We start from the raw sequence: 20,180 nt of genomic DNA, 5'->3' as shown, positions 1-20,180 counted from the left end.
ACCGGCTCCGGGTCGGCTTGGAAAGGCTCGGGGCGGGAGGAACGAAGACCACGCCGAGAAATGTTTCATAAAAGCGTCCGCATTTTAGGGGGACGAAGGCGGGGGGCCGAAGCCTGCCTGCGACAGCCCCAGCCGCGGAGACACGGGGGTCTCTGAGTGCTCAGGCACCGGAGTCAGAGTCACGAGTCAGAGTGTGTGTGTTTTGTATTTATTTTTATTTATTTAAGTATAGTGTAAACTTTTGTTAACAGTTCGTATGTTATTCATAGTTTTAAGTTAAAAAGGGTTTTGTATTTATTTATATTTATAATCTACTTTAAACAGTTAATATATTCGGCAATAAAAAAAGCCTTTCTTGGTCAAGCATCGTTTTGTGCACTTTTTTGTAAAAAGTATCGGTTCAGGCACCGTTTAGGCACCGGTATCGTTTTTAAAAGTATCGGTTAGGAACCGGTATCGGATAAAAACCAAACGATACCCATCCCTAGTCTTTACTAAAATAGTTCTTACACAGGTGGTCTCAATCCAGCACAAGCAAACAATAGCAAGCAGGGAGCAAGCAAACGTCAAAAAAACAAAAGGGTTGACCTGGTGGAAACAGCCGGGGGAAGATAAGCAGGTTGCGACCAGTTGAGGACGATTGAAGAGGCAGAACTGAAACAACAGAGATGGTTTTTACAAAAAATCAAACAATGAAACAAAACGACAAGATGTTACAGGACCTGCGTGACCTCCAGTTTCAATTCCATCATAATCTGGATCACTGCTCCAATCAGACACTGGCAAGATAGTGGTGAAGTTGTTGCAGACGTTGTCTTGTTTGACAGTTTCACACGGCATGCCATTCATCCAGGCCTGAAACAAAGATAGGAGAAAGGTTGGAGACTGGAGTGTTCAAAGTGTTGAATCGAAGAACGGGAGCATCAGCCACTGTCCCTTCCAAAGTCTCAAATTCACTTTGAAAAGTGAGCGCCTGTCGGACAGCGTTGAGCAGTTGCGAGACCGGAGTTGGGGCGCTTGTCTCAGCCCTGTGCTCGTAGAACACGGAGCGGGTAGGCTAGTATGCCTTTCGCAGGTCTGTTTTTTGTAGACGCAAAGTTTGAGACTAAGTAAATGTCATAGTTGACATTGTGCTTGGGACCTCAGCAAAATATCCACCATGTTTAAATTCGATCAAATGAGCGGTTGTCGATAAAATCGTAGGACAGAAAGACAGAAGAAAGAAAGACAGCGATTTCTCCATGGCTTTCTATCTTCTTTCTTTCTGTCCTTCGATTTTATCGACAACCGCTCATCCGATCGAATTCAAACAAAGTTGACATTGTTGCTTGGGACCTCAGCAAAACATCTACCATATTGTAATTCGATCGGAGAACATGAAGACAGAAGAAAGAAAGACAGAGATTTCTCCATGTATGATGAGAATTATGAATTTCAACACAGAAGGCATGGTCTACCTCAAGACCTTGACCACATCAGTGTTATTTGGAACACATTTGGAGTAAATTCAACCTGATTGCCACACAGACAACTTGTGGGCCTTTGGGGTTAGTAAGGGTGTGTCTTATGTACACGATCACCATAGATAATAGATCAAGAGGGACTGTACCAACATGACGTCATCAATAGACTGAGTCGTCGTGGAAATACGTGATATCAGTCAAAACTCATTCAACTGAACTTCACGAGATGGAAATCAGACATGTATCACACGGCACGCTGACATTCATGTCTTGAAAAAAATCTGATCAGGGCAGACAGCTTCAGGAAAACGATGACTCATAATGTAGACATGCAATAAATCTCTCCCAGCTACTTCTAGTGTCAAAGAACGTCAAGCAGGAAAAAGGCTGACGATCTGTGTGACTCAAATCCATCATGAAGTTTGAGTGGATTTGTGATATCAGCCGTGTTTTTTGTCTTTGTTTCGTTTTGTCTTTGTTTTACTTTTGCTGCGGTTCAATAATAATTTGTGGATAATAAACGGATCAGTGTAATGTTATCTGACAGAAGACAATGCTCTCTTCTTCAAAAGTGACCACTCACATTAGTTTTATTCCAGAACTGCATCGCAAGACGAGCAAATGCAATTATTGTTTAAATGTTAGCTGTGGTGCCAAAGTAATGATTGGATGTCTCCGTTCTGTAGGCTTGGCATCGTCAGATATTTCTGCATTGACACTGACAAGGGATGAGAAATGAGTCAAATTGTTCCGGTGCATTCGTTTTCAAAAGGAACTCAGTCAGGCATGTTTACATCACTGAGTTGTCTGGTTGTCTGTTTGCATGATTATTCAAGAATATTACTGTTCGGTTACGACTATGTTGTGTGTCATTTTGCTTAAAGTTCAACATCAAACCTAATAATATGCATTAAGCAAATGAAGACAAGATTGGAAATCTGTAAAAACATTTAACCAATGACACATATTTTTTCATGTCTCTCCTAAAACAACAGTTAGGAATTATATTAGTGCCTATTTATGACCTACAGCAGAGAATTTGGGAGAAAAATAGCTTTTTCTACAAACTATTCTTAATGTCTGTGGTCGGGACAGATAACCTGCGAAATCAGAGCAACGATTCACGTCAGTCGAGATGGAAAAGCCTATGCTCAGGCAGAGGGATGGATTCCTCGTACCTGCATTGATGTGTTCAATCCTCAATGGTTGTGTTAAATCAGTTCTAATGTTGTTAGAATATTTTTTTTACTGACAAATGGGTCAATATATTATTTTTTATTATTATTTCTATTTTTATATGAATATGTTTATAGGAGCATTTTGATCTTTGACATCCACCATATCATTACAGTAAAGTCAATAGAGAGAGCTGCAATGTTTGTGCGTTCTTGGTGTGTGTCCTGACCTCGCTACATATGTGTGGACGTAGGTTTTTTACAACAGGTGACAGTGGAAACACTACCACGTTTGTCCACAGAGGCGCCAAAATCAACGAAAATGAAAGGTTCCTTGTAGGAGCTTTAATGCACAATCATGATCCATACTGTAAGAAGGGATCTTCTCCCTAATTCTAAAGAAGATCCAGCCCCGAACTAACCTCATTTATTTTCAAATTTTAAACCTGAGACACTATGGATCTAAATTGTGCATCAGTGTCTTAAATCCCACCTTGTTTCAGCTATGAACCATATTAATGGTTAGACAGAATGTGACGAATTTCACTTCTCCTCTTTCCACTGTGTCTTTAGTATTGTTTCTACTGCTCCAATGTGTCAATCAAGGCTTGTGAGATACTCATGAGTTGGGTTGAAAAGACAGGAGTGAATCATTCTAAGCATGTTCTTACAGATGCTTCCCTTTAAAGTGGTGGTAAAGATTTGTCAATATTACTTCCTGTTGTGCTGATCATTGCCCAACACAATTTTGGGCACCAGCATCTCATTTGCCGTTAATTGTTTTTCAAAACCATCACACATAAATGATGATAGAGACATGATCCATCATGAATGCACAACAACAGTTGTTAATAATTACACTCATGTCAACTCAGGTGATCCAAAAACTGAAACTCTAAAACGACTGAGTATAGCTGGTACAATAGTAAAATGTCACACACTAGATTGCGGACAATTTCAAGACCGATCCCAATAAAAAAAAAAAAATGGTCATAACATTTTATAAAATTGTCAGATCTCCCGCCTCTTTGTTATCATTACACTGTGCATGACAAAATTCCTCCTTAATACGCTGCTAGTCCATGTGACAAAGTATCAAGTATACTCTCAAGACGGCTCAACGTTTTAGTAGAAAACTCAGTTTTTGTGTTTGCACAGACAGAGTGTTTCGATGCTAAGCTGCAGTGGAGGGATATGAGCAAAAACAGATATAGTGTATTGACATGGCTGTATAACTGTAATAATGTACTCAATTATAAATAAAAGTACAATATTAACTCTTCTACTTGGATAAAATTAATAAGGTACATGCTGTTAAGTATTAAAAGGAAAAAGAGGAAAAGGGAAAAATAGGCCTACCTACAAAAAGGCCTTCTTGAGAAAAGTACAGATACACGGGAAATATATTTAGTAATGTACTTTCTTACATCTTACTACAGTTTTTTGTGTGGTATTAGTTTGTGGATATATTATTCTGTGCTCAGATGCAGTCACAGGATTAAAATGATGTGGGTGTATTTCCTGAAATCAACTTCTTTGAGGACCGCATTTCCTTCTTAGGAGCTGGAGTATTACTCACTTTTTCACACACATCTCAGTTTACATTGCGTGAGAGGCGGGGTGAAGAGGTCGCCAGTATATCACAGGGTCAACAAACAGGGACAAGCAACCATTCACACTCACATTCACACCTACATTTAATTTATAGACTTCAGTTAACCTTTAATCCCAACCTGCACGTCGTTGGACTGTAGCAGGAAGCTGGAGTACTGGAAACCATCTTGCCGTGAGACGTCAGTGCTAACCACTGCTCCACTGTGCTGCCAGCCCTTCAATTTACAGAAGTCAAACAGCAGAATGTGTGTAATGCTCACTGGCATCAGGTGGTTTTCACTGAAAGAGCTTCTGTCTTACAGATGGTTCTAAAGACACTGAATGTGTGGTTTGCTACTTATTACCTGTCTGTTCTTAGGTCCACAGACTGAGCAAAGAGACCATCTATCTAGCTGCTGATAACATTAAGTGCTCTACAATGTACTGCTTTTTTTGAGCCAGGAAAAGCCTGTTCAGCCATTTGCCACTGAAATGCTGCATAAGCGCTTTCGTCAACACCAGGAAAGCGTCAGCAGCGAACTGAAAAGCTCCTCCGCAAGACTCCCACCTCACTTCCTCCCTCGTATACGTATGCTCCCACCTTATGCTGTGAGAAATGTAATCAGCAGTGACGACATACAGTATCCAGCACTCATAAAACTTTTAGGAGGGGAGGGGAGGGGAGGAGATGGCTTTCCTTTGGTTTGCGGTGCGGCCGCTGACCCTTGACCTGCCTTGTTATTGGACCGCTGCCAGCTTAATGCAACCTTGGCAGAGCTGTCACTTTTCCCGCCCATTAGTCCAGTCATTTTGCAGGCTAAACCACATCGCTGACCTATTTATAGCAACAACAGGATGGTACTTGTTGGTTTTAAAACCACGTAAAATGTATTCTATATTCAGCACATATATGCAAAATATATATGCTATGTGATGATGTGTTTATCATCATTCACAAGGAGTCTGTCGCATGCAGCTTCGGTACAAGTCACAATAAAGTGGAAACAAAGGCTCTGCACTGACGCAAAAACATAATTAAAATATATATTATTCATGGGAACATAAACGAATTCTATCTTAATCGCGTAATGAGTTCGAAACAGCAAAGGCTTCATTCTGTGGCTGTGTAATTAAAACTAACTGAAAGGCATGAATGGCTGGAGGAATGGGTGCACTCACACTCTCTTCTACTCCTTAAAACACCTCCGTCTTCCTCTCCCCCCCCCCCACCATGTGCGAGCGCAGAGTGCACAGTGTGGCTTGGACCCATCACACAGTGACTCAGGCCGCTCTCCATTTGAAAAATTAAACAGGGGGCCGTTTGGCAGAGTTAAATGAGGCCCCCAGGAAGAAGAAAAAAACATGCTGAGCTCAGCACTGCTCCTACAATCTCAATCACAAAGGAGGAGGTTGGCGTGCTGATGTAATGGCCGCCGCTGTGCTGCCACTGCCTTGGCAAAGGAGGAGAGCTCGTCAGCACAGCCCCACTCATTCATCTCCCCCCCTCCCCCTGGATCAAGGGTACATCAGATATCATTAACAGAGAAAAAAGGCGAGCAACGGCCAAGCTTAAACCAGACACAGGGCTGGATGTGCGAGAGGATGAGATCGTCACTGGGTATTTCTCTGACTGTTGAGACACTCATCATGGCAGGTGACAGAATCCCATGAGGAATAAAAAAATACTTCCAGAAAAACATTTGAACAACCTATTTTTTCCATTTTTTATTGAATGTGGGAAGTTCAAGTCCAGTAAATAACCTTAATGGTGTGGTAAAGGATGGCATTAAATGAAGCATTGAAAGTTAATGCAAACTTCCTGCAAGGTGCAACATCTTTTGTTGGTGATTTAAAAACCCTTTGTCTGTGGAAAGTGCTGAAATGAATCTATACTGTTCCACCCTCCGATGCTTTATCGGGACAATAATGTTCTACAGGAAGTAGTATTGCATGTTGGTAATAGAACACTGATAAAAAGTCAAATAAAACACACACTGATATTATAGCAAATACCTTTGTCAAGACCCAAAGACCCAATTTAATTCAATCCAACTACACCAAATTTTGCACATTCACAGATGTCAGTTCCACAAGTATGAGTGTTTTATTAGTAAGATTCATTAATTATGTAAAAAACAAAAACAACACCCCATCTCTCAATGTTAGAGAAAGTGATTTAAGTGGTTCTTCCCTGACCCATACCACATCCTTCCACCACGTTTCATGATGATCTATTCAGTTGCTTTTGTGTAATTTTACTGACAAACAACCAACAAAAAATAAACCTCTTTGATGGAGTTTTATATAAATGTTGAAGAATGGGAAGAAAGCATCAGGGGAAGACATTTATAACAGGGTCACTGGTTAACCAGCATTTATTCACCTGTAGAGCTGCACTACTCTATATCTGTATAATATATAAAGACGAAATTGATGTTATCATATGTAAATGTAATTCTACCTCCTTCACTGTGCTTACACAATGTATAAGCATTGTAATTATATTGGACTTGTGTTATGTTGCTATTGATTAAAGTTATATTGTGATAATTATTGATATTGTTTTTCACCCAGCCGTACTGGCTCTATAAAACTTGGGTATTATTGTTTGTTTATTTAGCCAATAAGACATCTCACTTATTGTGTGTGAATAATAATAATAATAATAATAATAATAATAATAATAATAAATAATTATGATAATAATCAGTTATATTTCGTTTTGAATTCAGCAAACTATAGATTATCCTAAGACCTCATATTTGTTTGCTCCTTAGTTTTCTCTTCTCCATTTGCTTTTTGGTTACTGTATATAAAAAGGTTTAAATCAGATCAGTCATGATTTTAGTTGGTATTATGACCATTTATTGGTGGTTGGTATGAATTAATAGATTCTGGTTGATAGTATAACTTTGTAGTGGGGGTTACGACCTGAAAACCTCAATGGGCTGCAAAAGTTAAATTAATGGTTCATGTGATGATTTACAGAAGAGGAAAATTAAGGAAAAAAAACTCCCTCCTGTGGCACAAAATTCTGCTACTCTTCAAATGTTGCTAAAAAACCTGTTTGTTATTATATTTGTAGTTTCAGTGACAATTTTAATCCTTCACAAACAAGTGGACACTGCTTTGTTTTCAAGGGTAACAGGACGAAAAGGTTGAGAAGCACTGCTTCATAGAAAAGCATCAATATAGAAAGTGATTTCCAATACAAACTATGAATCCATGAGGATTTCCCGTTATTAGTCTGAATTATTGAACTGTAATCTCTGGCTTTTATCCATCTAATGGAACAATTATCATAATTTTATATGAGAGATTTTTAATTTATTTAGAATAGAAGGCTCATCATGGTATCGAAACAATATTCCAATACAATGTTTTATTATCATCTTTATTTCTTGAACTGATAACAAGACTGGGCAGACTCGGTTTATGCTTGTTAAAATGTGTTCATCATAACAGAGAAACATCAAGACAATTCACTTCATACAAATGCAAATGTTCTGCTAGAGGTGAAACCTCGTAAAAGAAGACTCAACTGTCTCACAATTTAAACAATAACACATTTTTATTACATTAAATCTCCATGTATATACGGGGGCTGAGACATAAAAAAAAAAAGTCTGAGCATCATTGGCTGTTTGGTGGATGATAAATAAGCTGCTGACTTTGCCCAACTGTGCATGTCACTGCAAAATGAGCTTAGTGTATAAACCAGGTTTAAAATCTAATTTTGTCAGTCCAGTTCAGTGTCTGTGCAGCAGAGACGATTTTTCAATCCAGTTTAAAGGTCACGTGTTTCTTCTCCAGCTTCGGTCTTTTAGGAAAACACAGGGAATGAGACGTATTGATTGAAGTGCTCTGTGGCACAGAAATAACAACATATGTGAATTATTTAAATATGCAGCATTTTTCATTTCAAGAAGCAGACTGGAAACGAAACACCCCATCTAGTATTTATATCTGCTATTTTGACTATTAATTATATAGTCAGATTTTCATCTATCTTTATATTCCATTATTTAATTACTCTGTTAAGTTTATTTGACGCATAATAGGAAAGATACACAACTACAAAAGTATACGTTGGTTTAACACAATTAAGTTCAATATGTTATTGCTTATTTTTAAGTTGTGTACCAATGACTTAACATCCAAGTGTCTGTTAAAGTGAATGACGTCCTGCTTCATTTTAGTGTAAAACTGCTATTCCTATATTTTAAGCAGTATTTTTCTAAGCAGACAGACTTCTCCATAACTGACAGTGGCAGACATTACAGTCTACAAACCAGCTTATAAAACAGCCACTGTGGTTGTCTGCAGGACAGTTTGTTCTTTCTCTCGGGACTTTTTATGTGTGTGAGGAAATGGTTTTACCAGCAGTAAGTGATGAGTGCTCCTCAGCCCGATGAGGCACTCACATTGTCCTCTTCTAATTTACTGCTGCTTCCTAGTGGTCATGCAAACACACTGCGACTGTAGAGCAAAAAGTGGGAGATACAACAAGTAAATGGTTTATTTTACAGCCCTTTTCCAATCAAAGTCACACAGTGTTTTACATAGTGACCCTTCAGGATTATAAGTTATTAAATAAAATGCACTGATAGACATAATGGTAATTAAACAGTGTATTACAAATTAATATAAAAATGCATATTTATATGGATAATAAATTTGAAATATATGTCTCACATCTTATATCATATACATAGAGGACTTAGTACTGCTGAAGATATTTAACCTCTCTTCCCTTTGCTTTGGGTTTTACAACAAATCCCCTGACTTTACAGTAAATGTTGAAACTTTTTGTTGTAAAATATACATATAATATATTTAATAATTATTATTACTCTCATATAATGTAAATGTGCATTTAAAATATGCAAGTTTTATATAATTCTAAAAGAATAATTAATAATATATAAATTATAATACATTGATAATAATCCCCTTTTTTATTTTAAGTGAAAATCTGTTTGAACATTTATATCCATACATCTCCTCGCTTTTATATTTTACAAAAGTAAAGTATAAAGATTTCTTAACAGTCAACACATAAGAGTCATAAACACAATCTATGTTCTCAGTTTTACTTCATCGAGCACTGATGTGAAATCGGAGCTCTACTGCTTTTCCCTGATATCGCGTCCAGGAAGACAAATCAAATTCCGACTGCAGCGCCGGCAGACAGAGGCGACACACTTAGAAGCAGACATGGTAAGAATGAATGAAATTCACTATACTGGCGTGAATTTAACAGAATAATAATAATCTGCACAGACAATACAACGCACCGCGAGTTCAAACTAAGACATGTAAAACCCCGGAGTCGTGTACAGACGCTGAGCTGCCGTTAGTTAGCTACGCTTTGCACTGTGAGTAAGCAAAACACTCGGGAGCTGCTAACGTTAGCCGCACTGATCATAACTAAACTAAGCGTTTGTTCGAAGAATCAATGCGCAGCTAACATTTCTCCGACGAAGCCATGTTCAATCGTTTATACAATCAACTCAAATTATTCCAATGAGAAGCCAAATTGTCACATATCACAGTCCTGTCACTGATTAGTTAGCATGCTAGGTGCTAACAGAAGTTAGCCTGCACAGGCTGAGTTAGCATCCCTCCTAGCTGCAGTGACTGGTCTTTTACTTTCGATTTGTCAAATAACCTTTTTAAAGCCAAAATACACAACTCCCGCTGCTGCTCACTGTATTCAATACACTTCTATACTTGTGATTAATAATAATAATTAAAAGTGCTGGGTGATCAGAGGACCCAGAGCCATTATCAGCATGTGCTAGTTGGAAGTTAATTCCCCGTTGTGTGGTTCTCCTGGCGAGTGGCTGCACGCAAAGACGTGATCATCTATAATTCAGACAGGATGGTAATTTAAAACCTCAGTCCAGAAAAGTCTGAGCTGCGAACAGGTTGAGATCCGTGTAAAGTCTCTGTCAACGAGACAACAGCCTGAAATGCAGGACAACTCTGTAAACAACTATGTAAGCTCGGCACCTCTGCTGATTAGAAATTCAATGTCTGTTTTTCTTGTCGTTTTTAATTGTTTATCTTCTTTCGTAGTTCCGCAATCAATACGACAACGACGTGACAGTATGGAGCCCGCAGGTAAGGTGCATGTTTGACTCCAAGTCTGTCTTTACAGGATGGACAATGATGTGAGTGTGTTAGAGGCAGTTTGTTGAGTGTGTGTCTGTTCATTTGTGCACAGGGCCGTATTCATCAGATCGAGTACGCCATGGAGGCAGTGAAGCAAGGCTCGGCCACTGTAGGACTCAAATCCAGAACCCTTGCGGTCCTGGTTGCTCTGAAGGTAAAACCCATTCAGCATCTTGTCTGTTCCTGTCTTAAAACTGTGTCAGTCACTTTCTGCTTTTACCCACCAACAGATGGTAGTGTAGAAAATGTATGTTGAACCTAATTTAACAATGTAGTCTGTGTTTTCATCTCCATAACTCTTCAGACTGAACATTTCATCTCCAATTTGCTGTAAAGTTATACTGTGTATCCTCAGTTTGCAGTTTATTAGGTTCACCCAGCTAAAAACCGTTCGATACAATAGTACTGCAATACATTTTCACTTCAAGAAGTTGTATTGTTCAGTTTCTGTTGAAACGGTGTTAGCGACGCGTTGATTTAAGTACATGATCATTTAGTTGGTGGTGTTGTTTAACTTTGTTGCATTGTTCAAAGAGGTGTTTTTCCCCACCCACCGATACAAATGGGTCGGACAAAATAAAAAAAGACAATTTACCGTTCAGCATCCTCAAAAATTATCAACACATCCAAATGTTATATCCTTCATGAAGAGACAGTCTTTGGCAGGACTGTTGACTGCATCCGTTTGAGCAAGGTGTGTGTCTCATGAACAAAAAGGGCCAGCTAATCCCCTCCCCCTCAGAAACAACTTAGATCTACCTTTATCGTCAATCTAACTACCACAAGCAGAGACCATCTGCTTCAGAAGTATTCAGGTGTCACTTTACTCTTCACTCTCATTAATATTAAAATCCAGTCCCCTCTGATGTTAAAGACCACTCTGGCATCCTGCTTAACAAATAAAGCATACCATGGAAGAAAGTTATGATATCTGTATCATTTAATTGGACCTATAGAATATATTTGAACACACTGAAGACCCAGGAAAACCAAGTAGTAGATTGTACATGACTGATGCATCATGTGGTTTGTCGCTGCAGAGAGCCCAGTCTGAACTGGCTGCCCACCAGAAGAAGATCCTCCATGTTGACGAACACATCGGTATCTCCATCGCTGGGCTGACTGCTGATGCCAGACTGCTCTGGTGAGTCTCAGATACTTTGAAGGTCCAAATGGAGCTTTTCAGTAAAGCTGTCCACCAAATATTGAATTAGTTTGACATAATATCAACACTGTCTCTCCCACAGTAACTTCATGCGTCAGGAGTGCCTGGACTCCAGATTTGTCTTCGACAGGCCCCTCCCCACATCACGTCTCGTCTCTCTTGTTGGCAGCAGTATCCTTTCTCTCACCTCTTAAATGAAAAGTGTAGTAGAACTTTGTAGCACAGCATGTGGTAGGTATTGTAAACTTGGGCTTTATTGTGTGATCCTTGACCGAAACCCCAGAAACTCAAATCCCAACACAGCGGTATGGGAGGAGGCCCTATGGTGTGGGACTCCTCATTGCCGGCTATGATGTAAGTTTGCACACTGTTCATTTACAGTATTATCTCCTGCTATGTCTCTCGCCTGTGACCAAATAGATCGTACAAAGCTGGAATGTAGGATGAAGTTTGATCCTCGCTCATGTTCATTTGTTGTGTCACTCAGGACATGGGACCTCACATCTTCCAGACCTGCCCATCAGCCAACTACTTTGACTGCAAAGCCATGTCAATCGGAGCACGCTCTCAGTCTGCACGCACCTACCTGGAGAGAAGCATGGACAAGTTTTCCGACTGTAAGATGGAATTTCATATTCTAGTCTCTCACACTCTTATTTCAGCTATTCACAAGAAAAGCTATTTGCATCAGGCATCTATATCCATTTTCATCCTTAACGTTTCTCATTGTTCCAAAATGTGACATAATGTTCGTGAAGCTAGAAGCATGAAAAGAAATGGATATCTTTGACCACTGAGTGTTTTTGACTTGTTAATTGACAAGTGGAAAAACCTACTTTCGTTATGATCATGGTATTTCTTTGTTCTCAGGCAATCTGAATGACCTGGTCCAGCATGGCCTCCGTGCTCTCAGAGAAACTCTCCCCGCCGAGCAGGACCTCACCATCAAGGTACACCACATCCCCACTTTCATATTTCAATTCTGCTTTAAGATTCTTTGCAGAGGTATAACAATAGTATTTTCTTTTTTTAAATTTAAAACAATACAGAAAAGTGTATTTAGGTAAAGTTATTTACCTAAATGGTAAATGAGTTGCAGTTACAATGAAGTTACAGTTGATGGGATGCTATTAAAGCTTGACCTTCCTTGGAACTGAAGATGTTTCCATGCTCCATTCAATACATCCTCTACAACACTGTGCTTTGCAGAATGTGTCCATTGGCATTGTGGGAAAGGACATGGAGTTCACCATTTATGACGATGATGCTGTTGCCCCGTTCCTGGAGGGACTGGAGGAGAGGCCACAGAGAAAGGTACCGCCAAGGATTTAACAAGTCTGGCTCATATAATGGAATGTTTCATGTTGTGTGCTGCAAAGTGATATATGGTATTAATATGGAGAAAGCAAGATGTATTTCCAGCTCTTTAAGGTTCCCCATTGAAACACAAATTTAGCCGATGCTGTTAAAATTCATGTGAAGGGCTCAGGGCAAATTTTTAAAGACTTAAAAAAATAAGGATTATAGTGAAAATTGACAATATTCTATCTATATTGGAAAATATGGCTATTAGTGTAAGAGTCAGAAGTTTGTGTGTTGATGGACATCTGTGTGTGTCTCAGGTTGCCCAGGCTGCAGATGAACCTGCTGCAGATGTAGTCGAGGAGCCAATGGAGCACTGAGGCAGCGAGCTGACCAGTGATCTACTTCCTGTAGATCTCAAACCAACCAGAATCACCTGAGTAATTTCTTAGAGGGGAAAGTTGTTGAGACGTGCCACTTGCTTAACTGTTATTCCAAAATATTCTGTTTTGACATCAACCAGCGTGATGTTGCTTTTGTATGAGTAAAGTCGAACATTATACAAGTAATAAACTCTTTTTTTGAATTGTGCCGCTGCGCTTCCCTCATCATTCATTTCCATTTTAATACACTTTTATCAAACTTAGAAAACGTGCTACAGCAAAATCATCTAAATCAACCAAGTCAGCTTTTCAAGAGTCGGCTTGTTTACAATTTTAATCTTGTGACAATCTTGAGTAAAATAAATGAAACCGAGTCTTGAGGAAACTGGAGTAACCATTTTATTCACAGTATTTAAATCACTGATGTCCTTTCGGGTGATTTTCTGAACAGTGAATAAATAAGTTTTATAAAAGTAAAAATCTTTAATAATTTCAAGCTGAAGAAGTTAAACTGTTGTTGGTGCAGAAAATCTATTTATCACAAACACGTTGTCTAGAAGAGAGCAGGGACACTTAATACCAAACATGCATTGAACCATTTCCTCACAATTACTGCAGCATATTTTGTGTCTGTTCACATTAAAGCCGTTAAACTGAATACCGGTTCCTAGTCAGTAAATATTTTATAAATAATATAAATATATAGAGTAAATGTATCCACCTGGGACGCGAAGACTACAGGAAGTTTCCAATTAATTTGGTTCAGAGATGCTGAAAACGGGGGGGGGGGACACATCCCCTCAGTAAATTACAGTAATGTAATCAAATCAATCACTATTTTCATTGCAGGTCCAGTTTTTATCAGCTGCATTTATTTCTGCCTGTTAGACATTTTACAGAAAACTGCCCTGATAGGAGCTAAAATGATCCGTGGGCCTGTTTCTATCTGGTTTTCTGAAAATTAAGTTTTTCTTTTTTCTTTATTCTCATAAATTATGACTTTATTCTTGTAATATTACGTTATTCGCAATATGTCTCTAATACTCAATTGTAGATAACCAACTCATCACTTTCCTAACTGAAGTAAACACTGGGTTTGTTCACATGCAGCAATATTTCAAGATACTGGTGGTCAAGTATTGCTTTCACAATTTTACATAGTACAAGTCCCATCTGCATCAAGTAAATTCAATTAAAAATAATAATAATCATTTCAATAAGCCTTCCACTGTTAGGTTCTCGGTCCCTAACTATGGAGACTGGTGTTTTATATTTGATCATGAAATACTAGGCCTTTGTTTTTTCCAAAGAAACATATTCAGTATATTTATACTATGTTTTCTTTTGTATCCAATAGATACATCTGATATCATTAATAAAAAACACTGTCCACATATTTCTCCTACACTCACTTTATTAAAGAAACAACTGCTATTCCCAACCTTCACATTACCGTCCATCTCATGACAACAGATAAATAATAAAAAAAGAGGCTCAAGTTCATGTGTGTCATGTTCGAGTCAGTGTGCAGCTTTCTTTGCACTCCTCCTGTTTCTCCTTCTGACCTGACTCTGAGCAGGTTCAGTCTCCACAGGCCGGGTGAGGTCCTCCACCTTCTCCTGCTCCATCATGGTCGTCATCTGCAGTGTGAGCTCCAGTTCCTTTAGGACTCCGGCCAGCTCCTTCTCTGGGACGCCCAGATCAATTTGACCCCCTGGCTCTTTGTGTTGATGTAGCTCCTCCCTCTCATTTGCAGCTAAATCACTCTGTAGCCCTGCATCCTCCTCACTTCCTGCAGTTAAATCAGATTCTCTCACAGCGTCTGTGGTCACGTCCTCTGCTTCCTCGGCCTCTGCTCTGCCTGCAACCTCCTCAGCAGGAACATTTTCCAGCAAGTCACCTGCAGCATTTTCGGTCCTGTCGGCCTCTGTCTCTGTGTGTGGACTGTGGTGCTGCTCACTGTGCTGACAACAGCAGGGAGAATGTTCCCAGTTCTGCTGCTGAGGCTCTTCAGGGTAATCTGTGAGGAAAATGAAGAGACTTCTCAAGGTCTCCATGTATGAAAGAGCTATTCCAGAGGCAAACAATTCCAGAACACGTTATATTGCTTTCAGTTCAGTATAGAAACAGAATTAATCATTGAGTGATACTGTTGTTTTAAGCAATATAAAAACCTCCTCTATCTGAGATTTTATGAGGATCTTTGTCATCAAACATTTGAAAATACAGTGATGCTCAAAAGGGAAAGTGGTCTCAGATTATCGTACACTGAATTATTCTACATAACATTATTTTAATAAGAAATCAAACCCATAATAGAAAGAATATTCTTATATATGTTGTGAAAAGAAATGGGATTTGTGTTAACAGTCCTTATGAAATATAAATTGTTCCACCCGATTTTTTCCACCAGTTTACTATTAAGTGGTGAACAAGCAACTAACAAGTAACTAATTTCAGAAATCCCAGTGTGTCTGAGGCTCACATATGTCGAGAACCGTTTATCTTATTGGCTTCATACTTAGCATATATATCATTATGGGCCCAACAAAGTGCAGAGTCAAATATGGTGCAATTTAGCTCTGTAGCAGTGGCGCCTGGGACTCATCAACATAACTATTATCGTCAATAGTGATAACCCTTATACCAATATACATAACCATCATAAGATAGCAGCTGAGAGTGTGCTGTGTTCAGGTACCTTCCCAGTTGTCCTGGGCTTTCTTCTCTGGAGTCATGCCCTCCATCAGCTGTCCCTCCTGCATCACCCGAGTTATCTCAGTCAGCTGCTGCAGGAGACTCTTCTCCTGATCTGCCATCACACCCTTCACCCTGCACCACAGACAGAAAGGAACACATTTAGAACTTTTACAATTCCCAATTCCTCTCCCTTGGCCCTACCCCTAGATATGAAGAGGCCTGAGCCGGGAGGGTCTCCTTCAAACGGAGCCACAGGGAGGAGGGCTGGTGACAAACAATATCAACTATTGTTATCTTATTAACAACCGTTCAACCAACATTATAATAGTGACACATCTGACGACTGCAGGACAGATCCGTAAAACCCAACATTTAAATTAAACTCAAAATTACGTCATTTACACCATGTTTTTAGCCTAAATGTTCGCTGTCATTTCATAAGTTCGACTCAAATTTCAATGTCTGGGTTTACAGCACTTGGATGACACCACAGGAGCAGTATGGAAGCATTTAATGCTTTTTCTGTTGTTTTTTTACGTTTGAAGAATCGGTCACCAGTTACTTCAATATTAATCGATTTGGCTGCAACGCTATATAACCCTGAAACTCCAAAAGTGTTTTGTAAAGTGGTTTGTGTGTTGCAAACACTTCACCCACACCTCTATCAGCACTGTGGTGAGTAGATAAGTGAATTTTCATTTTTGGGTGAACTATTCCTTTAACATCCAACTTGAGCGACCTGATCACAAGATCTGTAAATAGGCCCGTGATTTGTTGCAGATTTGTCCGATGACAATGTTTGTGTCTGTGTGTGAGTGTGTGCCTGTGTGATAGAGTGAGAGAACGAGAGTAAGTGGAGTCAGGAGGGACTGAATGAATGCACAGCTATGAGGATTGATTTGACCAATTTAAGAAAAGTGCCAATCGTTATGGGCTGACCAGTGTTGATATTGTGGGCGGAAAACAAATCAATGCTCGGACACGGAGAGGTGCGAAGAGACATTTAAACTGTAGCGGGTCAGAGAAGTCAGCTGAGTAGGCGGCCCCTCATTTGTGTGGCCGAGGACACACAGGAAAAAGAAGGTGATCAGAAAACCTGCGGATGTGGTCTGAGTAATCCAATCTCCGGATGTATTTGGGTGTGTTCAGACCTGAACTTAGCACTGACCATTCGTGACTGGATCCCTCAGGATGGATGTTAATACCAGGTCTATACAGGGTCTCAATCATTACTGTGGAAGGAACAGATAAAGGAAAGAGCTCCTGTCGGGATGTAAGGAGGAGGTCTCCTGATGATAAGATTCCTCAGTAGAGACACACACGTACCTGCTGGGGCTGTCCTGGGCGTTGGAGACAATGTTCTCCATCACCAGCTCTGTTTCCCTCAGTTTCTCCTGCAGCTGAGACAGTTCAAAGTCGGCTGGAGGGAGAAGACAGAAAGAGCAGGAGGTCAACGGAGAGATGGATTTATGTAATTGACCAACGTGTGCATGCACACACACACACACACACACACACACACACTACGTTCCAGGTTTAAAAACAATCTTAGCTAAAAAGACTACAATAAAGACAAGAGTGGACTGGGGAAATGATTTAGAAAATTTATTGTTTTCACAGCAAAAGTGCACAACCATTCATCTCACTGTTTGACGCTTTATGGGAATCAATATGCCAGAAAATAACCAACAATAATTTATTTCTCATTACGCTAATGCACTGAGATGATGAACGTGCACGTCAGCCGGGAAGATTTCTGAGACTGGAAGTGACCTAATACAAATGTGATATACACACACACACAGAAGGAGCTACAGAAAAGCTTCTACTCATTTCCAAAGAAATGTCCCCTTTAATGGGTGACAGCAAAAATGGAAAATAAATACCCTCCAGTTAAAAAGGTTTTATATTAAAATGTTTGCTATGACAACTGTGCAATTTTAAAATACAGAGAGATCATGATAAGTACTCCAGTTTTTCTGTGTAGTAGATGAATCTATGACCTGTTAATCCTGATTCCTGGAGGATTTCATCAAGTTTTTCACGTCATTCATCTGACAATTATATCTTAAATACTAAAACCAACAGACAACAGCAGAGTTTATCCCCAGGAAATAACATTGTATAACATCCCCCTCGGCTGATGCTTTCATCCAAAAATCTAAGAAAATAAGTGAATTCAAACATCACAGAGGTGCAGTGCAGGTGCTCAGGGCTCATTTTTAAAACCGTTGAGATGGAAGCCTGTTGTGAAAGCTGCTAAGAGAACGAGTATAACTGTTGCTGAAAGGTACTCACTGATCTTCCTCTTTTTGTTCTCGGAGCGGGTTGAAGGAAACCTGCTCTCTGATGGTTTGTTCTGGCCTTTCGATGTGATCTGACAGGGAGACAATGACAGGGATTCAAATCTCAAAGAACCCCACAGCAAAGTGTCTGTCTGCCGTCAAACGATCAAACCACATCCACACTCATGTTTATGTTTCTCTGCTCTGGGCGATATGGCCAAAAAAAGGTATCAAAATAAAAAGTTGAATACGATAATCATTACAATATATGTCACATTTTAAGGTTTAAGTTTAAAGAATAGATTTTTCAAGATACTTCTTTATAAGCAGAGAATTACACCCACTTGATAGACAACAAAATATGTTATAAATCTAATGTATATCATTTATGTGATAAACCACCTCCCTGTGCTGGCAGAAGTATGACTAGTGCAGGGTCTGTTTTAAACCTGCCTGTTTGGAATGGGCTGTATATTTGGCCTGTGTTAAAGTTGTCTTTCTGAGACTTTAAAAGTGACCTGCACTAATTGAGTTGCAACAAGTAAAAACCTGCTGGAATCCTAGAGCCGCACCCCCCCTGCTGCACAAAGAGCTGGTCACCTGTTTATTCAAAGTTCAGTGAAGCTCAACTAAACTGACGTTGCCATTGACGTGATCAACATTTAGATTTCTTGTAAACATGTAGATTTTGCTGCAAGGTAATGAATGTTTTAGGGTTTTGCACAAAACCCAACATTTAAAGACAGCAATTTACTAACAAAACAATGAATTAAGAACATATATATAGAGTGGTCTGTTAGTTGCAGCTTCAGTTCCACGTTTTAGAGTTTCAGGGGACAGATAGCAACAGACAGATTTAAGCCTTTACCAAGAAATACTGAGGTTCAGTATCCAGCATCCTGTGAATCCTTACAGTACCATAATGCTGAGTATTGTGTTTGCAGTCTTTCACCTTGAACAGTATGTAGAGGATGTAGAATAAGATCCCGAAGCCGTACACAGGGATGATCTGTCCTGCCAGGTTGGATTTGCCTCCTGTTCCTATTCCTGTTCCCTTGGCCTTGGTAGAGGCCTCTGGGCTGTGGGCTCTGGAGTAGCCGGCGCTCGCAGCCTTCTGGCCCCGGCCCTCTGGGGCCGCCTGTCGGTGCACCATGGGGGGTGCACGGCCTGAACCTGGAAGAAGGGGAAGACAAGTGAAGAGGAAATATGCTTAATATATAACAATAATAACACCAGAGAAAGACTGTGATAATCAGTACAAAACATAACAAATGTCTAGGAATCTGTCTCATATAAATGAGATAAAAGTATTTTGTAGAACTGAACAGGGTGATAAATATGGGTGTGTTCGGGTCACTTATTATAATTACATCATATTAAATATATAATTTGTATACTTTTTTTTACCCCTAAAGCTAATGTACACAAGTACAGTATTTTAAATAAATGAAAGTATTTTGAATTGTATCATTTTGTTTTCAGTATTTTAAATAAATGAATGGCATTTATATAATAAAAACTTTAAATTGCTAAATTCTGTCTGTTAGTTTTACCCGGACGTATATCACCTTTATTCTAGACACATTTTTATACTATTTAAAGAATGTGAGTTTGGCGCCCTCCTCAGGGAGGAAAGTGTAACTGCAACAACGATGATATACCGTTAATGTCCTGCACACGTTTTGCTTTAAATAAAAACACAAAATAAACACGGAATCACTTCTGTGAACCGTTAGTAAACAAGCACCCCCCGGTGAGCCTCAGCACACCGGGGGGTAGAAGGTGACGCACCCTCCGGCCGCTCCGCAGCATCCTTCCGTCCTCGCGACAGCAGCATTTTGGGAATCAGCAGCGCGACGCACAGCGCGAGACACGTCGCGAGGGTCACCTTCTGGAACGTGGACATCGCCATGGCAACCGGTGGGGGGTCAACGGGC

The 20,180-nt window shown here is 39.7% G+C and overlaps 2 protein-coding genes across 2 annotated transcripts; one reads left to right on the top strand and one right to left on the bottom strand.

Annotated features, from left to right (window-relative positions):
* The first annotated feature begins 9,391 nt into the window (after positions 1 to 9,391).
* psma1 (proteasome 20S subunit alpha 1) lies at positions 9,392 to 13,466 on the top strand. Its single transcript, XM_061076149.1, has 10 exons — positions 9,392 to 9,451; positions 10,313 to 10,357; positions 10,461 to 10,562; positions 11,449 to 11,552; positions 11,656 to 11,744; positions 11,857 to 11,927; positions 12,061 to 12,190; positions 12,444 to 12,523; positions 12,783 to 12,887; positions 13,196 to 13,466. Exons 1-10 carry the CDS (start codon positions 9,449 to 9,451, stop codon positions 13,253 to 13,255), a joined length of 789 nt encoding a protein of 262 aa, XP_060932132.1. The 5' UTR covers positions 9,392 to 9,448; the 3' UTR covers positions 13,256 to 13,466.
* Positions 13,467 to 14,692: 1,226 nt separating this feature from the next.
* ric3b (RIC3 acetylcholine receptor chaperone b) lies at positions 14,693 to 20,155 on the bottom strand. The gene is made up of 6 exons (XM_061077372.1): positions 20,035 to 20,155; positions 19,196 to 19,416; positions 18,257 to 18,335; positions 17,285 to 17,378; positions 15,960 to 16,090; positions 14,693 to 15,278 (listed from the first exon to the last, which is right to left on the bottom strand). The coding sequence occupies exons 1-6, from the start codon at positions 20,153 to 20,155 to the stop codon at positions 14,779 to 14,781; spliced, it is 1,146 nt and encodes a 381-aa protein (XP_060933355.1). The 3' UTR covers positions 14,693 to 14,778.
* Positions 20,156 to 20,180: the final 25 nt, after the last annotated feature.

The sequence above is a fragment of the Limanda limanda genome, chromosome 8 (assembly GCF_963576545.1).
Source record: "Limanda limanda chromosome 8, fLimLim1.1, whole genome shotgun sequence".
NCBI classification, from domain to species: Eukaryota; Metazoa; Chordata; class Actinopteri; order Pleuronectiformes; family Pleuronectidae; genus Limanda; species Limanda limanda.
The sequence above is the reverse complement of the archived record's forward strand: the minus strand, read 5'-3'. Positions and strand labels throughout refer to the sequence as shown.